At 46.6% G+C, this 21,797-nt stretch overlaps 1 protein-coding gene across 1 annotated transcript in view; it reads right to left on the reverse strand.

The window, feature by feature from the left end:
- Nucleotides 1-21,797, reverse strand: part of METAP1 (methionyl aminopeptidase 1) — a 673,612-nt gene that overhangs the window by 272,018 nt on the left and 379,797 nt on the right. The window contains exon 7 of the mRNA XM_069630447.1: nt 14,171-14,309. Coding sequence (XP_069486548.1) covers nt 14,171-14,309 — 139 coding nt within the window. The remainder of the gene's footprint in view (nt 1-14,170; nt 14,310-21,797) is intronic.

Below are 21,797 nucleotides of genomic sequence, written 5' to 3' on the forward strand. Positions count from 1 at the left end.
AGGTCACACGGTTGAAGAGTGCACAAAAGTCTCGAAAAGGTTCAGAAAGAAGTTGGACCAAAGAAAGGGACCGATGGTCAAGAGGCCAGTCCAGTTTAGAAGGTTAAGGATTTACTGTCACCTTCTAGCAATCTATAGAAAGGGAGGCCAAGCGGGGACAGTACCTTGAAATGGTGAGGACACTCCAGCGGGGGCAGTTATTCCTGGCAGCGGTTGCGAGTTGGTGCTTCGTCGGGCAGAAGAGAAGATCTCGTCGGGGAGGAAAGCAGGGGGTCGTTGTACTGCCAGGGAAGAAACCAGCCGTGGAGATTCTCGATTCAAAGGAGTGGTCCTTTTATTCGCGGTACAGTGTTAAGTGGCTATCCGGTTGCCGGGGTGCTTGGCACAGGCAATTCGACCACTAGACGTCCTGGTAGGCGAAAAGGAAAGCGAACTGGTTGTCCCCACCAGCTCAAGGGGAAGAGACTCTCCGGCAAGAAGATCTCCTCTGTCGTCCGGAAGTGGTGAGACGGTTCAGCAGGGCTCCACCGGTGGTGTCGTCATTGCAGGTCGGCTCAGCTTCTCCCTCTTCCGATTCTCAGGTCCTGTGGCGACTTCTGAAGTTCCAGTCCCAAAAGCCCTGCTTTTATGCAAGAAACCCCCATTCATTTAGCCTAGCTGTCAATCAAACATGCTAAGTGGTGAGTGACTCGAGTTGCCAAGGCAACTCAGTCCAGGGTGCCTAAACCCCCTCCCACACCTCCTGTGGTACCCAGACAGTGTGGCACCACTTTTGGAGGCTTCTGTGGAGAAGCCCGCCAAAAAGTGGAACAAAGGGCTCGTCTTGGGTTGAGTCACAGAAGAGAACACAAACGCCATTTTAGAATAGAGTTCTGGCAAAAAATACCAACCGGTGAATTAATATTAAATAAATAACCCGGCGGTATGTTCGAGGCTATAGGAATTAAATTAAAGTTGGTAGCCTCGAACAATGGGAAAATCCCATAGAGATATATTTGCGGTCGAGTATAAAAAGTAGTATCCACTGCCACCAGCCAAAACTCGATCAGGGGGGACGGAGACGTGCCCCCTCTAATAACAGACCCCGAGGCAATCGAATTGCCCCGACCAGTACGTCCACAATATGATTTGTACTGGTTTCTGTTCATAATTTGGGACTAGTAAAGCCAATGGTGACTTTACATGCCCTGGGAGACAGTCAGTCCCAGGGTATGGAGTATCACTAGGACACCCCTGTGTCACTGCACTGAGGGTGCGGTGTAACACATAGTAAAAATCCATGAGACCCTATGGAGTAAAGGCCCCATAGCCCATAAAACACATTAACAGTCAAAGGAACCCCTCAAATCATGTCCAAGAGTGTGAGGAAAAGAGACTCACTCTTGGCAGGAGAAAAAAAACTCCAGAAATCCAGCAAAGCTGCTAGGGGACTCACTAGGTTAGGAAATTCAGCCTAAACAGAGAATTCTCCCCAACACTCACCCCCCCCCCCCCCCACCCCAGACTAAGGGACAGGAGGATTTAATCCACTCCTGGATGAATCTCATACCTCTAGTCGATGACATACACCCTAGAGAGACCATCAGCATTTTGGTGGTGACAGACTGACCTGTGCTCAATGGTGAAATCAAACCCTTGCAGGCAGATTGACCATCTCAATAGTTTTGGGTTTTCCCCTTTCATTTGCATTAACCATCTCAAGGGTTGGTGGTCAGTCTGAATGACAAAAGTAGAACCATACAAGTATGGCCTAAACTTCTTCAGAGCCCACACAATAGCAAAACACTCTCGTTCAATGGTTGCCCACCTTGTTTCAGGATCCTTCAGCTTTCTACTGATGAAGTAAACAGGGTGCTCCCTACCTTTCCTATCCAGTTGACTGAGGACTGCACCTATTCCTACATTTGAAGCATCTGTCTGCACAATAAAAGTTTGGTGGTAGTCAGGAGCTCTGAGTACTGGGGCTTGGCAAAGAGCCTTTTTCAGGTTTTCATAGGCCTGATTGCACTCCTCATTCCATCTAACCTTATTTGGGAATTTAGGAGAGGAGATGACATTCAGTGGAGAAGCTATAGTCCAATAGTTCTCTATGAAATTCCTGTAGTACCCAGTGAGACCTAAGAAGGCTCTCACCTGGGTCTGAGTAGTAGGTGTCCAATTTTGCACAGCTTCAATCTTACTGAGCAAAGGCCTTATTTCTCCACCTCCTACCTCATGTCCAAAGTAGACCACTTTACTCTGTCCAATCTTGCATTTACTTGCCTTTATGGTCAGATTGGCCTTCCCGAGAGCCTCCAAAACATAGCTCAGGTGGTCCACATGTTCTTCCCAGGTTTGGCTGAAGACTGCAATGTCATCCAAGTATGCCATGCAGAAGTCCTCCATCCCTGTCAGAACCTGATTTACCATCCTTTGAAACGTAGCAGGTGCATTTTTCAATCCAAAAGGCATAACCTTAAACTGGTATAAGCCAACGGGGGTAGAAAATGCAGTTTTCTCCTTGGCATGGTCTGTCAATAGCCTGACGTCAAGTCAAATGTGCTGAGGAACGTGGCTGCACCAAGTCTATCCACCAACTCTTCTGTCCTTGGCAAAGGGTGGGCATCAGTCTTGATGACTGCATTAGAGCTCTATAATCCACACAGAATCTAAGTTCCTTAGATCCTGCTTTTGGTACTAACACAACTGGGCTAGACCATGGACTAGTAGAGGGCTCTATTACCCCGAGATCAAGCATCTTGCTGACCTTGAAGGGTCCCATCCATTTGTCTTGCAAGGCCCTCTGCCTTGTTGGAATCATAACTAGAACTAGCTGGTCTTGAGTAAACTCAACCATGACAGCCTTTTGATCATGCCAGTGCTTGACCAAAGCTTGACCAGCTTTCAGGTTATCACTAGCTTCTGCCATCATATGTGATATTCTCCTCCGAGACCTATGACATAGTCAGTCACTCTGACTGGCTTGGGGGAAGGAGAACTCTCCAACCCCCCCTTGATCAGGGCTAAGGGGCCTCTGATTGGATGGCCATAGAGAAGTTTAAAGGTAGAATAACCTACTCCATCCTGAGGGACTTCTATATAAGCAAAGAGAAGGCATGGCAGAAGAAGATCCCACTTTCTTTTAAGGGGGTCCTCTAAAGCACCCACCATGCTCTTCATGGTTCTGTTGAACCTTTCAACCAACCCATTTGTCTGAGGGTGATATGCCCTTACAAGTTGAGAACTTGTAAGTAACTCCGCAGGTTTTCCACATGGCTTTCATGTAGTGGGACATAAAATGTGAACCCGTGTCAGAGATTACTTCCTTAGGAAACCCAACCCTGGTATAAATGCCAAGGAGGGCCTTAGCCATAGCCGGAGCTGTAACAGTCCTCATAGGAATTGCCTCAGGATACCTAGTAGCATGGTCTACTACAACAAGAATAAACCTGTTGCCTGAGGAGGTTGGAGGATCAAGGGGACCAACAATGTCAATCCCTACTCTCTCAAATGGGACTCCCACAACTGGGAGAGGCACTAAGGGTGCCACATTCTTGGAGCCAACCTTACCAGAAGTCTGGCAGGTATGGCAGCTCCTGCAGTACTTATCTACTTCAGCCCCCATCTTTGGCCAATAAAAGTAGAGTGAGAGCCTTTCCTTAGTCTTCTTGAAACTCAAGTGACCAGCCAAAGGAATCTCATGGGCCAACTGTAAGTACTGTTTGTTCTCTTGGGGTACTACAAGTCATTTGTAGTCCCTAGGGGCAGACTCTGTTGGTTCACTGTAGAAGAGGCCATCTTCCCAGTGCAACCTATATTTCCCAGGCTCTTGCCCTTCAGCCTGAGCAACTGCCTGGTGGCGAAGACCTTCCAGTGTTGGACATTCTCTCTGTCCCTTACTGAAGTCTGCCCTGTTGGGTCCACCTTCTGCCAGGAAAGACTGCAGCTCAGGATGGTCAACAGGATCCAGATCTCCAATGAGTTCCTGGCCTTCCACTAGCTCTTCCTCAGAGTCTAGTTCAACCACACAGGGTTGTACCACTCTCTCAGCCTCAGCTGGAGGGGGAGTTACAGGTGTAACGTTGGACGACCTCGGGGAAGTCCTTGTTGGCTGCACTGGAGTGTTGACTGCTGGTTTCTTTTTAGAAGTTTTAGGTTTCCCCCTTTCCTCTTGTGGTTTGGATACAGCAACTGACAGCTCCAGTGGAGGAGGAGTGATCTCTTTCTTCATCATCTCCTTGGGAGTACCCCTCATGTTTATCTCCCTTGCAGGTCCGGTGAGCTCCAGTAACCTTTTATTAGGAGGTCTGTGACACTAATCCAAGAGTTTTGAAGTCATTACCCAACAGAAACCTTCCTGGTACCTCACTTTGTATGCTGACAGGTATCTTCACAGTCATGACATTACACTGGATGAGAACTGGTAATTGGGGAAGGATCTGCAAAGGCCCTCCAGCTAACTTGGTGAGGCGTTTGGGTGCCTTAGCAACATCCTCAGCCTGAAAAAACGATTTGACCACCACAGTTATGCTGGCCCCAGTGTCCCTAATGGCAGGAGTCTCCTGACCATTCACCTGGACACTGTCCCTGTAATACTCTTTAGTATTATCTGGGATGGAATTATAGACCTCTAAATTCTGTTGTTGTCACAAACCCAGAGACACTAAAGAAACACTGGCTGAGACTCCAATGGGTTCTTCAGCCAGTAATAGAAAGTTTCCACTTGCCATTTGTACTTCCTCCTCTGGAGCGAAGGCTAAGGAGACAAGCTGGACCCCTGAAGGTTTATCCTTACATCTGGGATCTCCTTTCAAATTGTCAGAGCCACAAACAAAGCATTTACCAAATGCTTTTTGGAATGGTGGCTTGTTCTGACCTCCTTCTGGTTTGGCACCAGAAGGTACACTAGCCTGATTCGGTTTCCCTTATGGTTTACCCTTATGGTTTTGTTTGGGGCCCTCTTTGGGATTGGGATTATTAGAATTCTCTTTAGAGTCCTTTTTAGGCTGTTTTCCCTCATCCTTCTTCTGAGTAGCCCCAGAATCTTTGTGAGTAGCCCTGTTGGCAACCCACAAGTCAGCAGCCTTAGCTAGCTTCCTGGAATCCAATTCCTTTGAATCAGCCAAGTGCTGTCTGAGCTCAGGAGAGCAGGCATCATAAATTGACTCCCACATTACAAGATTCTTCATTCCCTCGTAAGTGTTAACCCTGTAACCCTTAATCCATCCCTCTAAGTTTTTCAAACTTTCACTCACCCAGGTAGCCCAATGGGTACCATCATGCTTTTTGAGGGTCCTAAACCTCTTAAGGTACTGGGAAGGGGTCTTCCCAAATCTAGCTATTAAAGCTAGCTTCACAACCTCAATCCTTCTTATCCACCTCCCCCAACTCCATTACCACATCAGTTGCAACGGGGGAGGAGGGAGGCTAGAAAACAACCAAGGAAGTAGCTCATTCCCTGTGATGTCCTGTAGCCCATGATTATATTAAAACATTTTCAACCAATCCAACACATCCAATTTAGGTTCATACATACCCACTAATTCCTTAGGCATCCGTGGTCTTTTGGGACTGGAACTACTAGAGGAACCAGAAGAGAGAGAAGCAGTTTCCACAGACAACTTTTTTATTTCCAGTTCATGATTAAGCTCCATTTCTCTGAGCTTCAACTCAGCTTGCTTCTGATTAGCTTGGGCATTGATTCTCTTGAACTCTAACTCTTGATTCTGTTCAGATTGAGCAATAAACGTTTGTATTCTAATACCAGCTTCATTTTTTCAAGTTCAAAATATTCAGGATTACATGTGGGACCTGGTATAGGTACAGTGGGTACAGTTGGTAAGGCAGACAGAGGTTCAGGGTGGCTAACTGCATTAGGCTCACTTTCCTCTTCTAACTCATTATCAAGATTATCAATACTTTGATTCAGATCAATACCATCACTTATCTACATTTGCTGGGGGGCTAGATTCCTCTGTACCACCCAGACTTTGATTTTCCAACAATCTTTCTATGAGTTAGATTTTCTTGCCCTTCCCAGAGAGGTTCTTATGTCTACACAATACTTTCAAGCAATCGGCAGTTTTGGCAGACAATGATTCTAGGGTATAACTTTCCATAGTAGACAGGTTTAGAAACTCAGCTTCTTTTTAGTGCTAAGCTTTGTGGTTAGTTGTTCTTAAGTATTTACAAGCACACTAAAGTGTATACTCAATACAAATCCCACCGCTGTACACCAGTGTTAGGCAGAAACATGTGCAGTTCCCTTAGGGACCACTGCAAAAAGTTTAGGACTACAGGAGTTAGCAGTAAACCCAATTGGTAGCAGTCTGCACCACCCAGATTTACCTGGTAGCTGTGGCTGAGCAGTCAGACTTCTCTCAAGAAGAGTTAGGCAGTATACAGAGCATACACAATAGGGCAGGTAAACACTGTAGAACAAGCAAACACTGACCAGAGCTTTGGTGTAAAAGATATATAGTTATTTAAAAACACATCTAAGAAAACACACTGGCACTAAACTCAAGCAAGTTCAAAAACACAGTCACTAAAGTATATACCGTCCCTTAAGAGAATATTAGACAAGACTTAAGTAGAGCCCCACTTATTTTCAGACAGCGGTGAGCGCTTAACGCAGATGGCACTCTAATAATTCAGTTTAAAAGGGAGAGAAAGGCAGAGCATAAATTGAAACAGATCCCAACACTTTCAAAAGAACACAGCAAGAGAGGAAGGCAGAATCAATCCATGAAGTTAGAGTTCAGAAAGCCGGATCCACTTTGAGGGTCAGAACGAAATGTGTCCAAGGTCACACGGTTGAAGAGTGCACAAAAGTCTCGAAAAGGTTCAGAAAGAAGTTGGACCAAAAGAAAGGGACCAGTTAGATGGTCAAGAGGCCAGCCCAGTTTAGAAGGTTAAGGATTTACTGTCACCTTGTAGCAATCTATAGAAAGGGAGGCCAGGCGGACAATACCTTGAAATGGTGAGAACACTCCAGCGGGGGCAGTTGTTCCTGGCAGCGGTTGCGAGTTGGTGCTTCGTCCAGCAGAAGAGAAGATCTTGGCGGGGAGGAAAGCAGGGGGTCGTTGTACTGGCAGGGAAGAAACCAGCCACGGAGTTTCTCGATTCAAAGGAGTGGTCCTTTTATTCGTGGTTCTGTGGTAAGTGGCTATCCGGTTGCCGGGGTGCTTGGCACGGGCAATTCAACCACTAGACGTCCTGGTAGGCGAAAATGAAAGCGAACTGGTTGTCCCCACCAGCTCAAGGGGAAGAGACTCTCCGGCAAGAAGATCTCCTCTGTCGTCGGGAAGTGGTGAGACGGTTCAGCAGGGCTCCACCGGTGGTGTCGTTGCAGGTCGGCTCAGCTTCTCCCTCTTCCGATTCTTAGGTCCTGTGGTGACTTCTGAAGTTCCAGTCCCAAAAGCCCTGCTTTTATGCAAGAAACCCCCATTCATTTAGCCTAGCTGTCAATCAAACATGCTAAGTGGTGAGCCGGCCGGCTCACCACTTGGGCCAATCACACAAGAGTGCGACTTGAGTTGCCAAGGCAACTCAGTCCAGGGTGCCTAAACCCCCTCCCACATCCTCTGTGGTACCACTTTTGGAGGCTTCTGTGGAGAAGCCCGCCAAAAAGTGGAACAAAGGGCTCGACTTGGGTTGGAGTCACAGAAGAGAACACAAACTCCATTTTAGAATCTAGTTCTGGCAAAAAATACCAACCGGTGAATTCATATTAAATAAATAACCCGGCGGTATGTTCGAGGCTATAGGAATTAAATAATTAAAGTTGGTAGCCTCGAACAATGGGAAATTCCCATAGAGATATATTCGCGGTCGAATATAAAAAGTAGTATCCACAGCCACCAGCCAAAACTCGATCGGGGGGACGGAGACGTGCCCCCTCGAATAACAGACCCCGGGGCAATCGAATTGCCCCGACCAGTACGTTCACAATATGATGGTTTGTACTGGTTTCTGTTCATAATTTGGGACTAGTAAAGCCAATGGTGACTTTACATGCCCTGGGAGACAGTAGTCCGTCCCAGAGTATGGAGTCTATGGTGGGGTGTCACTATGACACCCCTGTGTCACTGCACTGAGGGTGCGGTATAACACATAGTAAAAACCCATGAGACCCTATGGAGTAAAGGACTCCATAGCCCATAAAACACATTAACAGTCAAAGGAACCACTCAAATCATGTCCAAGAGTGTGAGGAAAAGAGACTCACTCTTGGCAGGTGAAAAAAACAAACTCCAGAAATCCAGCAAAGCTGCTGGGGGACTCACTAGGTTAGGAAATTCAGCCTAAACATAGAATTCTCCCCAACACTCACCTTCAAATGAACAGGTTGCGTAGTACTGCTTGGCCGACTCTGGACTCCTCCCTGGAACCCCTGTCGACGCAGTAGAATTCCGTGCAGGTGTGCGTAGACCTCCATGTAGCAGCCCTGCAGATGTCCAGCAGGGGCACACCAGACAGGAATGCCGTTGCAGCGATCGCTCTGGTAGAATAGGCCCTTGGGTGGCTAGGCAGCGGTCCGTTTGCTAAATTGACAATGAATGATGCAGCCGGAGAGCCACCTGGAAACGGAAGACTTGGACAAGGCCTTCCCATGGTTCACAGGACCTAAGTTCAAAAAAAGCGGAGAAGTCTTCCCGAAAATCTTCGTGCGGGCCACAAAGAACTTTAGCGCTCGAGCCACATCCAGTGAGTGCAAAGTCCTTTCAGCCAGCGACAAAGGTGTCGGAAAAAACAACACCAGGGGCTCATTGAGATGAAATTCCGATTGAATCTTGGGCATAAAGGAGGGGTGCGTCCGTAGCACTGTCTTCGTCTCGTGGAAAGTCAAGTAAGGCTGCTTGCAGGAGAGAGCCTGGATCTCACTACTCTCCTGGCAGAGGTGGTGGTCACGAGGGAAGCGGTCTACCAAGACAGGAACTTAAGCAGAGCTTGATGCATCAGCTGGAATGGGACCACCATGAGCCCAGTCAGCACCACGTTGAGTTCCCACGCTGGGACTGGAGCCTTCACCGGCTGAAACTAATGTAATTGTCCTTTAATTAATTCCTTCACTAGACGGTGCAACCAAAGAGAAGACCGTCCTGGAGACCTAGTGTAGTGGGAGATAGCTGCCAGATGCACCTTGATGTAGGCGTGCGCCAGCCCCAACTTAGCCAATGATGGAATGGATGTATGGAAGGACTTTGGAGGCCGTGACCCTCAGTGGGTTAATCTTCTGCGACTGGCACCAAGTTGCGAAACGCTTCCATTTGTGTCTAACACTTCAGTGTCAATGACACCATGGCCTTGTAGAGGACCTCCCTGTAGTCCACAGGCAACTCATCCCCCCCCGAACTCTAACGCTGCAGGAGCCAGGCCTTGTGGTTCAGCAATCCTCTGTCGTGGTGCAATATTGCTCCTCCTTCCCTGGCGAGAAGATCCGCGACCACTGGTATCTTGACTCGAGGGGACGCTGACATGCTGAGAAGATCCGGGTACCAGATTTGCCTCAGCCACACTGGTGCGATGAGGATCATCCTGCACCGGCACCATCTGAGTTGACTGATGACTCGTAGCAGCGGCAACGGAGGGAACACGTACAGAAACGGGCCTCCCCAAGGGAAGGAGCATGCGTCCCCCATGCTCCCCGGCTGGGGGAACCTGCTGGCGAACCTCCAGCACTTGGTGTTAGTCGCTGTCGCAAACAGATCGATCTGGGCATTGCCCTACCTGAGGAAGCATTTGTCCACTTGATCCTGCCGAAGCTTCCACTTGTGGCAAGAGTGCAGTTCCCTGCTGATGGAGTTAGCGACAGTTTTTGACTCCTACCAGGTGAAAACGAATGGAGGAACATCCCCTGGGCGACAGCCCAGTGCCACAACTCCTGCACTTCTCCAGAGAGCACTGGGGACTCGGTGCCCTCCTGCTTCTGGATGTAAACCATTGTGGTGGTATTGTCCGTGCAGACCCTCACCACGTTGCCCTTGAGGGACAGAAGAAATTACTTCAGGGCCAAAAACACAGCCCATAGTTGCGGGATGAGGTGTAGCGCCTTCTCCGGCAGCCACAGTCCGGCGTGGAGACATCTGGTGTGTGTGGTCCCCATCCCTCCAGGGAAGCGTCTGCTGCGAAAGTCTCCTGGTATCGAGGGCTCTGGAAGTCTGCACCCTCCACGATGTTGAAGTGCATGCCCCCACCACCCTATGGCTCGACGGAAGTACTTGTCGAGCACGATCCAGTATTTGAAACATCCGGACACTTGGATCCAACGGGCATCCAGGAACTCCTGCAGCGGCCGCATCCGCAACCTGCAGAGCTGGACCAGGTAGATGCAGGACAACAACATGCCAAGCAGCGACTTCATGGTCCTCACCGTGGCGATCTTTAGTGCCAACAGTCATTGCACCTTGCCCAAATTGGCTGCTATGCTCTCCTCCTATGGAGGCGCTAGACGGGACACTGCATTGAGCCTGGATCCCAGGAACAATGCGTTCTACAGTGGCGTTGAGCAGGATTTTGCATATATTCCACGCCCTTTGTTAGGCAAATTTAGTATGCAGTACCCTCTGGGAACACTACACTCAACTATGACTACAGGTGTAGGCAAACCAACCTTGCGTATAAGTCTGTACTACACAGTTTTGGTAGCGTGTTGAGCAGCCAGGCTTATCTCAAGAGGGGAATGTGAGCAGCAATGATGTTACACAAAGGTTTACAATCACAGGTGTTCAAATAAGCTTTCAAGGTTTCTTGGAGAAATACTTATTAATTTATTTATCAGTCGGTTATAAAACATTCATTAGAATGAGGCAATCATAATAAACACACAAATATACTTCAATACTTTTCAAGAGGAGTAAAAGGCAAAGGTTATCAGAACATAAATTACTACAATTATTCTTAGACAGTGTAAATACTTTGAGTTCACCAGAAGAGTCAAGAGCCTCAGTCGTGCGGACAAGAGGGAGGACGTTGGGGGACTACTGCACTGCACTGGGACTGTCAAAAGCTAGCAACTGGCAAACTTCAATTTCACTGTTTCGCGGTTGGGCTACAGCACTGGTAACAACGCTGGTCCTGGCTGTCAAGGTGACTTTCCTTGCTTCTGAGGTCCCATACTTAGCTGAGGGGGGTCAGGATCGGTCGGTCCGACTTTGTGGGTATCCGGAGGATCTTCCAAACACTTTCGGCTAGCTTACAAGTAACGCACACAATCTGGTGTCCCTCTCCCTGGCTCTACGGGTTCCTGCAGCACTCTGAGGAAATGCAACCAGCTCCGAGATGAGTGTCCAGGTGGCTTACTTGGGAGTTGATTGGCCCTACCAACTCAAAAGGGAGAAGTCATCCTTTGCAGGGCTTCTTTGTCGATGCAAACTTGACGATTCAAACCTGCAGCAGGGCTTCACCGGGCAAACCAATGGTCCAGGAGTTAAAGCAGCCGTCCTCGTCAAGCTCTTCTTCGGTTTCTTTCGTCCAGTGGTCAATTCTGCCTTCCAAGCCAAGAGACTCACCTTTTATCCAGTTCTCTCCCATTCATTCCAGCCTAGCTGCCACTCACCCAGCAGGGTGGCTGTCCTTGCCGGACAGTCTGCCAGCCAATCATCACAGAGTGCATTTGGGTCTCTTAGGAGACCAAGCACAGGGAGTTTCAGGCACCTCCCGCACGTCCTGCCTACCCCAGACACTCTTGAGCCAGAGGCGGGTTTCACTTCTGAAGCCCGCCAGAGGCGAATGAACAAAGAGACCAAACCTGGTTTGGCGTGCAGAGAAAAACTCTAGAAGGACCTTTCCACAAAGACATGGCGAAAAAAGAAGACCGGGAACCATTTTAGCAACGATGGCTGGGCGCCATCTTGAAAAACATGGCTCCTGCGATTTAACGTTACCGGAGCTACGAATAGTTCGGGAAAAATCATGGTAGCTCATTGTAAAACCACTGCCACCAACCATTCTGAGACGAAAAGAGAACATTTGACTGTTACATGAGTATCTAGACACAGGGGATACTAGGTAACCCCTCCAGCACTCTATAGGAAGATAGGTTGTGCTGGGTCTAGAAATGTACAGGACTACGTGAAGTCAATTTCACTCCACTGTTCTGGGAAACAGTAGTTTATCCCAGCTAAGGTAGTTAGACCTTGGGAAAGCCTGAAAGGCTTCCCTGCGTCATTGCACCAAGGGTGCTGTGTGACAAATGAAAAAGATGATGTCCATAACCAAAGGAAACACAAAGGTAAAACACATATCAAAATAAATGAGTGGGAAAAAGGGTCACTCTCTCTAGGTAACAGAATCAAGTCCTCAAAATCCATCAAAGTTGCTGGGGGGTCTCTAAGGTAAAGGGAATTAGCACATTGCGAATTCTCTTTAACACCCCCTCACAGACCCCCTCCTTCTGGTCCTCAGGGGTCAGCCTTGAGCTGAGGTCCGTCAACCTCTTCTCCTGGGAGGGAGCACCATTCTGGTTGCCACCGGGGTACCCTGGGATGGGTCAGCCCCTTTCACCTTCGAAAGGGCGGCAGCAACCATCGATGGAAAAGGATGTCTTGGCCTAACTCGCCTGTGCTGAGCTTTCAGGACGGACTGGACACTTTGTCCTGCTTGGCCTCCGGTTTCTCTCACAGCTTTTCCGGGGTAGTCTACTTTCTCTTCGACGAAAAGCTGGAGATAGAGGCTGATGGAGACAAGCGTGCCCAACTGTCGCGGGACCCGCTTGCGCCGCGACCCGGGCGGAAGCGGACTCGCAGTGCTTAGCCTGGTCTTGGGCTCCCACGGAAGGAGCGCCCTCAAAGGACTTAGAAGCCCGCTCTGGATGGCCGGATCCGGATGAGGCATGCCCCTGTGGACCACATGGGGTAGAGGCCTTGGCCGTGAGCCACATCGCCAGTCCTTCATTGTGCGCTTGGAGAAGCCACAGCAGATCACACAATCTTCTTCCTTGTGCGTCGGGTGCAGACAATATAGGCACTGGGAATGCTTAATTTCCAGAAGCGGCAGCTGGTGCAGAGCTTGAAGAGTGAAGCTCCATCCTTCTCCTCCAACATGATCCGGCGCAGTGTAGGCCTGATGAACTTCTGGAAACTTGCAAGAAGAAACACTACGATTTATGCCCTTGAGGGGTGATGAATGATGCTGAAAAATGGGTCCCCGTTAGTCAGATGGATAAATGATGAAGCACAGGCTCGATTGAACCGAAAGACTTCCTACTGAAAAAGCAACAAAAAAAAACACCCCAGAAAGCTCAAAGAGCAAAACACAAGGACACCCAACACTTGAACGTGCAGTAAAAATATGAAGATGGCTGCCAGAGGAGGGGCTTCGGGAGAGGGCTGTCACTGGCTGGGGGGCAGTATGACCCAGAGCTCAGTGATTGGTTTATAGGAGAAAGTTTATAAACGCAAGTGAAATTTTTTTCTTTTACCGAGGTTTCCCAGCTTGACAGGGAATATTCATGAGCATGTGAATCCATGCCAGACACACATGCTGGAGAAATATCACTTCAACCAGCCTGCAATGTCATTTTCTATGGTTTGGGGAGGGCTACGCTTTCAAATATGCTCATAAAGTGGAGTCTAGCAGCCAGATGTGTCGATCACGTGGCCTAACATGGACTGTTTAGTATGTTTCTGGAAGTCAACTTACTTCAGTGAATGGTTTTACATGTTTTAAAACCTTTTCTGGCACAGACCACAAGGCAGCAGATCACGTGCAAACATGAGAAGCCATCAAAGTGTCCTTCTGCAGAATACTCTAGGTCTCGCATACTGGAGGGAATCCACTTATGGCCTATATGACTACATTGCTGTACATGCTTGCTATAGCATTCTTAACAAGCCATTATATCTTCATAGTTTCAAACAGAAAATATAACATTTATATGGAAATCGAAAACAAACTCAAAGTGACATTGCCAAATAGTGTAGAAGCTGTGCTAAAACGCAATGCCAAGCATTGCAAGTAAATCAAAGGGGAGGGATGGTGTGGATATTAACGAAAACAAACCATATTAAGGTGCAAGGAATGAATTGTCAACTCAGAATTGTGGCCTAGTTACAATAATGTTGCCATCTCTTTCGCTGGCTTCAAATGGAGAATGCAAGCTGCTATTTCAGATAAAATGAGTGCAACAAAAAAAGGGCACACTGACGATATATTATATATTTCACATATTTGATTTTTTCTTTCATACCGTTAACTATATCGCCATCTTGCAAAGGGCGCCTGTCGGGGATTCCATGGCAGATCACCTCATTCACAGACGTGCAGCAGGATTTAGGGAAATTATAATAGTTCAAGGGGGAAGGGTAGCAATGTCTTGAGATGCAAGCCTAAAATATATGAAATGCAGGTTACACAAATGAAGAGCTGACTAAATATGCACACAAAATAAACAATGATATTGTGTTCAACACCTCTCTTAACCCACAACATTGCATATTAGCCCCATAGTACAACTTTTACTGCTCATGTATCAATACTTTGTTTTTGGTTCGGTCGTTTACAATATTGTCGATCATAAGTGTGTAATTATCGTTCATTCAATTTCTGACAAAATTCAATTGCCTTTCATTGATGTTAAGGTGGATTCTCAAAACCAACCCCGTAGAAGGGCACGGTTCACTGCCACCCGCCTGTCCATAGACAAAAAAAAACTAGAGGCAAAGAAATGGGAATACAAAGTACCCCGGCAGCACTTCACTAAGGTGATGTATGCTACAGTAAAACCACCACCAGAATCCTGAAAGGGGTCATATACCCCCTGCACTGGTAACCATAAGGGCTTACCAGTTCTCCCCACAAATAAATGAGTAGGCAAGAGAAGTGAAGCAAAAAGGGTTTACTTGCCTCCGAAGTCAGGCCAGGGTTTAAGGCATAGCAAGACATCAAAATAGCTAGGAGTTAACATGATTTCAATGGAAGGAAATAACCAAAAAGAAAATCTTTCCCAACAATCACCTCCGCCCACAAAAGTAGGGAGAGGAGAGATCTAATTCACCCCTGGGTACATTTGTTTCTAATATGTATACTGTAACTTAATTGCAAAGTATTGTGTTGCAGACATGTTAGGCAAAATTTTCACAGAACTGCTAAATCCTCAATACCTCTGAGTGGGAACCTTTTTCCACACTCACAGAACCTTTTACCCTTTTCAAGGGTGTCATTTTTTTGACTCTCCATAGTGTCATTTTAAAGTTATCCTCTAACAACTTTTTAGCAATACGTGCCTGTTGTTGGTGGGTTGCCCTATGGGCTCGCCTTTTAACTTTCTTTTGCTAAACTTGAGAGAACTACAGTTTCCAAGGGTAGAAAGGATCTTTGGATCCCTTTTACATTTTGTTAGGTGAAACCAGCACACCCCACCTTATGTGGAGTGCTGGGGAGATCCAATGTATCCCCGTTCACATTCAAACTAACAAATCTATTACTGGGGACAAGCTTACCTTCAATGGCTGTTGGCAGCGATAACTTATTAATTTGGTGCACCTTTACCGCGGGGTGTGTTCACAGCTGCAGTACAGGCACCCAAGGGTGCTCATTTCACCAAAATGAGCCGGTCTTCTTTTATCCCCATTTTAGTGTTACTTCCCCTGACATTCAGGCCGGGAAATTCCTGTGTGTGATTTTTATCTATGGTGGGAGTCCCATGGACTCCCCGCCCAGGCTCTAGTCTGTCTGAGGGCAAGAAGCGAGGGAGGAGTCCAAAACTTCTCAGCCCTTTGTCTTCCTCTTTGCCTGAATGGGGACAAATCCCAGTGGGGGCTTGGCTGTCCTGATTGGACAACCAGACCGCCCCCTTGTTGTAAAATGCAGGGAGAGAATGCAGAAGTTATGTTTTAATTCCTGATAAATGCTGTGAACCTGGAAGCTGAAGACAATCGACTACTGGAACTGAAGAGGATGATGAAGCAGCTGAAAAGAATTCCAGCGACCAGAGAGCCTGCTGTGTAACCGGAGCCTGCTGTTGCCCTTCCTCCCAATCGGCCTGACCCACTAGACTCATGAAGACCTACATTTTGAGCCATCCCATGCATTGCTGCGACCTTGCGTTGCTGCAATGCCCCAATACCCTGGGACCTCGAGCCACTGTGCAGTGCACTGTGTTCCGAAATCTGAATCTTGCTGAAACTTCGTGGGCTTCCTGGTGGATCCCCAGAGACACGAATTGAGTCTGAAAAGTCGCCTCAGAGTGCTGGACATTCGTAACGACAAGAATTAAACCGCAATTTTCGGTCTTCTTCTGTGCTCCTTGAAAAAGGTGCCACATCTGCAGAACCGCATTCAGCCACAAGGAAAACCTTGTCTAGAGCCTTCATCGATCCCTGCTGACAAATTTCCTTCTGAGGTCTTGTTTTCAGTCACCACTGACCGGGTATTTGGCTGCAGACCCTGATGTCTTCCTGCTGCAAAATCTTCAATGCTGAGGTACTGTGTTGGCTTTGGTATGTACTTACCTTAAGTCTCTTGGGATTTCTCTGTAGCTGTGGGGTGATTTCTGTGATGGGGCGGCCTCTCACCCAGTGCACCCAGTCCCACTGCTAGAATCCTGCTAGGGTGTCTTGTGCGAAGCACCTGGACCCTCTTCTAACTCTAAAGTAAAATACTCACCTGTTTGCCCAGTCTTCCTAAGGAACTCTGACTTTTGCTACTTAAGAACCTATCCTGACACTGCCTGTTGGACACTAGATCCTAGTGCCAACCCCCCTTCTGCCACTGAGAACACTCATGATGCAAGAATAAGGGAATGACTTAAGGGATTGGTACTTCTGCCTAGAAAAGAAAATAAGTGTTTAAAAGTTACTTGTAAAGAGTCGGTTGGTAACTGTAACTCTAAGAGTGAACAGTTACAAAAGTCATTACGTACCTTGGATGTGTGATGCACTATTCTTAAAAGTATGGTTAACATCTTTTCTTTCCTTAGAAACTGTTTTGCCATGCTAACAGAAAGTAGATGTGAAGGTATATTACTATCCTGTGATTAGAATGTGCCTCTTCCTAAAAGTAATGCGTTGGTTTCATCAGATTATTCCTGCAGGGTAATTGTATGAGTGTAGTCCTGTTAGGAGAAATGTCCCCCCAACTGGATCTTGCTTCCCCCGACTTGCTGTTAGCTTGTCCAGAATAAGTCTGCATTAGGTTTTTGCCTACCTAGAATAACTTTGAGTCATTCAGTAAAGTGTAACATTAGGGTTTACTTTTGCTGTGCTAGCTAACTCAGTCTGTGGTTCTAACTGTCCCTTACACGCAGAGGCGCTGCTGGGGTAGTTTGGGGGTTTGAGGGGGCTATAGCCCCGGGTCTTTTGGTTGTAGCCCCAGATAGAAGCACCTGAGCTACAACCAAAAGGCTAGCTAGCCCAGAGTCCCGACAGTCTCCACATTAGCATAGCCCCGGACCTATTCCTGACCTAGCAACACCCCTGCTTATACGTCCTACATCAGTCACTTTTATAGTTGGGAAAATTCTAACATGGACTCCTTGGGAGATTTTAGTATATGGGGTTTACTTACCTTGAGTTAGCTGTGTGCTATCCAACAACAAATCACCAGAGTAACTGCTTGTTAGGGAAATTTCTCAGAAATGTGTTAATTCCCTTCCACCCTAGAGATCCCCAGCTCTTTTTGCTGGACTTTAAAATTACATGCGATAAAAAGTCCTAATGCAAATTATTCTCTGTGTTTCTTTTGACTTTGGAGTCTGACAAACTCCATAGGCATCTTTGCATTGTGTCACACAGCACCTTCAGTGCAGTGGCACAGGGAAGTCTCAGATTTCCCAAAGGTTTAAATACGTTCTCTCTTGGTGAAACTAGTGTTTCCAAGAGCAGTGAACTGAAATGGACTACTTACATTTTGTAACTTTATAGACCAAGCACACACTATCTTACCGTAGGGTGCTTGAAGGGTTCATTAGTATCCCCTTTGTCCAGTTTCTCATGTAACATTTTTATGTTACCCTTTCTACAATTAATGGCTGGTGGCAGTGGTTTACTTTTTACTACCATTGTGTGTTTTTACCGCGGGCTGCGTTCGCAGCCACAGTAAGGCACCCGTTTTGTCAAAATGGGCCTGGTCTTTTTTCGTCATTTCTTGTCGGAAAGGTCTTTTTTGAGATTTACTCTGCGCGCCAAACCACGTTTGGTCCATTTATTTGTGTGGTCTTTGGCTGGATTCACGAGTGAAGCCTGCCTCTGGCTCCAGAGTGTCTGGGGTAGGCAAGATGTGTGGGAGGTGCCTGAAACTCCCTGTGCTTAGTCTCCTAGGAGACCCATATGCACTCTGTGATGATTGGCTGGCTGACTGTCTGGCTAGGACAACCACCCTGCTGTGTGAGGGCCAGCTAGGCTGGAATGAATGGGAGAGAACTGGATAAAAGGCGAGTCTCTTGGTTTGGAAGACTGAGTCGACCACTGGACAAAGGAACCGAAGAAGAGCTTGAAGAGGACGGCTGCTTTAACTCCTGGACCGTTGGTTTGTCCGGTGAAGCCCTGCTGCAGGTCCGAATCGTCAAGTTCACATCGACAGAGAAGCCCTGCAAACTTTGAGTTGGTAGGACCAATCAACTCCCAAGTAAGCCACCTGGACACCCATCTCAGAACTGGTTGCATTTCCTCAGTGTTGCAGGAAACCATAGAGCCAGGGAGAGGGACACCAGACTGTGAGTTTCTTGTAAGCTGTCCAAAACGCCCTGTGCTTAATCCACTTGGCTACAGGAATGCACCCAAAAGGTGATTGGCTGGCTGGCTGTCCAGCAAGGACAGCCACACTGCTGTGCGATTGACAGCCAGGCTGGAATTAATGGGAGAACCTGCATAAAAAGGTGAGGCTTTTGGGCTGGGAAGGCAGAGTCGACCACTGGACGAAGGAATCCGAAGAATAACTTGGAAGAGACGCCTGCTGCAACTTCTGGATCGTTGGTTTGCCAGTTGAAGCCCTGCTGCTGTGCTGAAGCTCTGAATTCATCCCCACTCTCGTCCCCACGACTGAGGCTCAGGAACAACAGGATCTGCAGAGCTGCCCAGGAACAGAAGCCAGCTGGAACAATTTCTTCTAACCGGAGGTACTGTAAAGTTTAAGAGAACTTACCTCAGAGCCTCTCTCTGTTACAGCCTTCCTGCCTCCCTGAAACTTGAGGAGAACCATCTCAGGTTCCGGAACCACCTCAAAACCTTCCTCTTTGCTTCTGCTTTCTCTCCCCCTCTCCCCTGCTGAACTCCGTTCTTAAACTGCACTGGTTACCTGGCCACCCTTCTGATCTCTGGCCCAGGCCCAGTCAATTGCCCTCCTGCACTGCCCCACTGGCAACTCCTGCACCGGGGGACTGTTTTCTGTACCCCCTCAGTGCCCCTACCAGCACTTACGCCTTCACTTCCTTGCACTTGCCACCAGCTGGCCGTTATTTATCTCATTTATTCCACTTTCCCCATGTACTGCACTTTCCCCTCTCCCTTCCCCCTCACTTTTCCTTTCCCCCTTCCCATGCACTTGCACGATGTGAATGACACCTGGCCTAGTAGGATCGTTGTCTGTCCCCCCTTTTATCCCCCCCTTGCCTTGTTGCGCCGTGAAACTCTTGTTTATAGGCGCATTATAAATACCGTATCATACCTCTTGTTGTGTTGCCTTACTTCCTCTCACTTGAGACCTGTATTGGTTACCTTGCAGAGTAGCTAAAGCTTTGCCCTCACATACCTCCCAGTTTGTGGCCCTTCAAGTGTTCTATTTTCTACAAACATTTCTAAAAACATTGTGCAAGACTTTTTACCTACCTGCAAAGAAGATCTTCAGCTCCCCTCAACATTGTGCAATTAACAGTGGCTGTCCTGACTCCCCGAGAGACTCCCCTTTACCTCTGACTTTGTGCTTTAGCCTTTCCCCCATTAAAGGGTTAATTTACTATGCTTTGGAAGGTTTTTAAAAGTACTTAGCTGTTAAGGAATTATTTGTTAACCTTTGTTTTATTCCTCTATTCCATCTTTTACACCTAACTCAGTACTGCTCTAAATGTACCAGTGATAAATCAATGGCCACAATGTCCTGGCTATTTAAGTCACATGAGGGTGTAGGAAGTGTGTGTGCCATCCCCAATGGGTATCGTCCGATTTAGAGAAACAGAGTGTGTTTTGAAGTGTATTATGAGTGTTATCTATATATACTGCTCCCTTCAGAAGGCTTATACAACCGACTGAAATAAATTAATGATTTTTTTTAATCAAGGAACCTTGAGTGTTTATTTGAATAACTTCTACTGTGAAACTCTTACTGCTCACATTGACCCCTCCTGAGATAAGCCTGGCTGCTCAGCCACACTACCAACCTGTGTAGACTTGTACCAAAGGTTGGGTCCCTATTGCCAGGAGGTCAAGGTTATTGTAGTGCACCCAAAGGGTACTGTATACAATCTTGCCTAACACTGCGTATCTCAATCTGATTCGCTGACCTGTAATTGAATATTACATCCTTAGGTTTTACACACCTAGTAGAACTATGTATCATCACAAAATTAGTTATATGTTTTTATTGTACCTGGAATAAGTGTTCCACTATTCACAAAAAGTATATTGTCCAGTTGACTGATTATGTGATTTGTACTGAGAGGCACTGCACAACTGGTAGGGTCTACTGCCCTTGCATTTCTGAATGTAATTGTGAAAGTAACCATTGCTTTTTACTCCCCAAGAATAGGTGTGACCTATATGGAATGTGTATGAAAAGGGGTTGACTTCCCTAGAACTACTGTTAGGTGCCCCAAATAAGGTCTGTGTACCTTCCAGTATAGTGTTGTATTTTTAGAATTGCGATTTCATATAATGTGTTAGTACTCATTTACCCATAGATTTATCTGTGCCTACCTGTATTTAAATAAATAATGTATTCACACGTACATAGTGTTTGTGTTTCTTTGGACCATTTAAATTACAATTTCATTTGTACTGATTCTACAGCCCTCTCTCCCTCCTAAGATAAGCCTGGCTGCTCCGTCTACGCTACCATGAACTCAGGGGGTACAGCCTTATACTAAGAGTGGAGAAGCCTTGTACTGCCTCAGTTGAACAGTTTTACTAAGTCCCTTAGTTGGACTTCAGAAAAACTGTCCTAACAAGACACAAAAAACCTAAACTAAACAAATTGGTTTGCACTATAACTAACATGGTAACCTCAAGTAAGCCTAGTTGTACATATATAAACCACACTGTTTAAAAAAAATATATATATTTTATTTAAATAGTGTTGTAGCAACAAATAAAGTAGACTGATTACAATTTTATGAAACATAAATACACACAAACGTTACCAAAGAGAACCAACTTCATCAAAAGTGTAAATTAATATGTAATGTAAAATTATTTCAGAAAACAGACATACTAATATTAATTCAAAATGACCAAAATCAAGATAAAATAAAATTCTGAATTACAAAAGTTAATTTAACCATGAAACAATCAAATACATTGGATGCTTTTAAACAATCACTGGTTCACATATTCATAGAGTAAGACAAACTGTGATTAAAGATTAATCTCTCTAGTTATGATGGCAGACTGTTAGTTCTTTGTAGGGTTGACGTTACATTTAATAAATGATGGTGACATTTCAGCACTTAATCTAATCATGATGCCTTAATCAAGACCAGCAAGTAGGTGCTACTGTCAAGCCAAGGACTCAGATTTAGAATGATTGACATCTCAGTAATTTGGAGGATCATGTTCCTTGTAAGGAGACACATTCTGTTCCTGTATTTATATTTCTTTCTTGTACGATAGGCAGCCATAGGTCACTGGTTATTGTTCACTTTGCCCATCATGAAATGAGAAGGAACC

Source organism: Ambystoma mexicanum, chromosome 6q, assembly GCF_040938575.1.
Source record: "Ambystoma mexicanum isolate Mex_15411 chromosome 6q, UKY_AmexF1_1, whole genome shotgun sequence".
NCBI lineage: Eukaryota > Metazoa > Chordata > Amphibia > Caudata > Ambystomatidae > Ambystoma > Ambystoma mexicanum.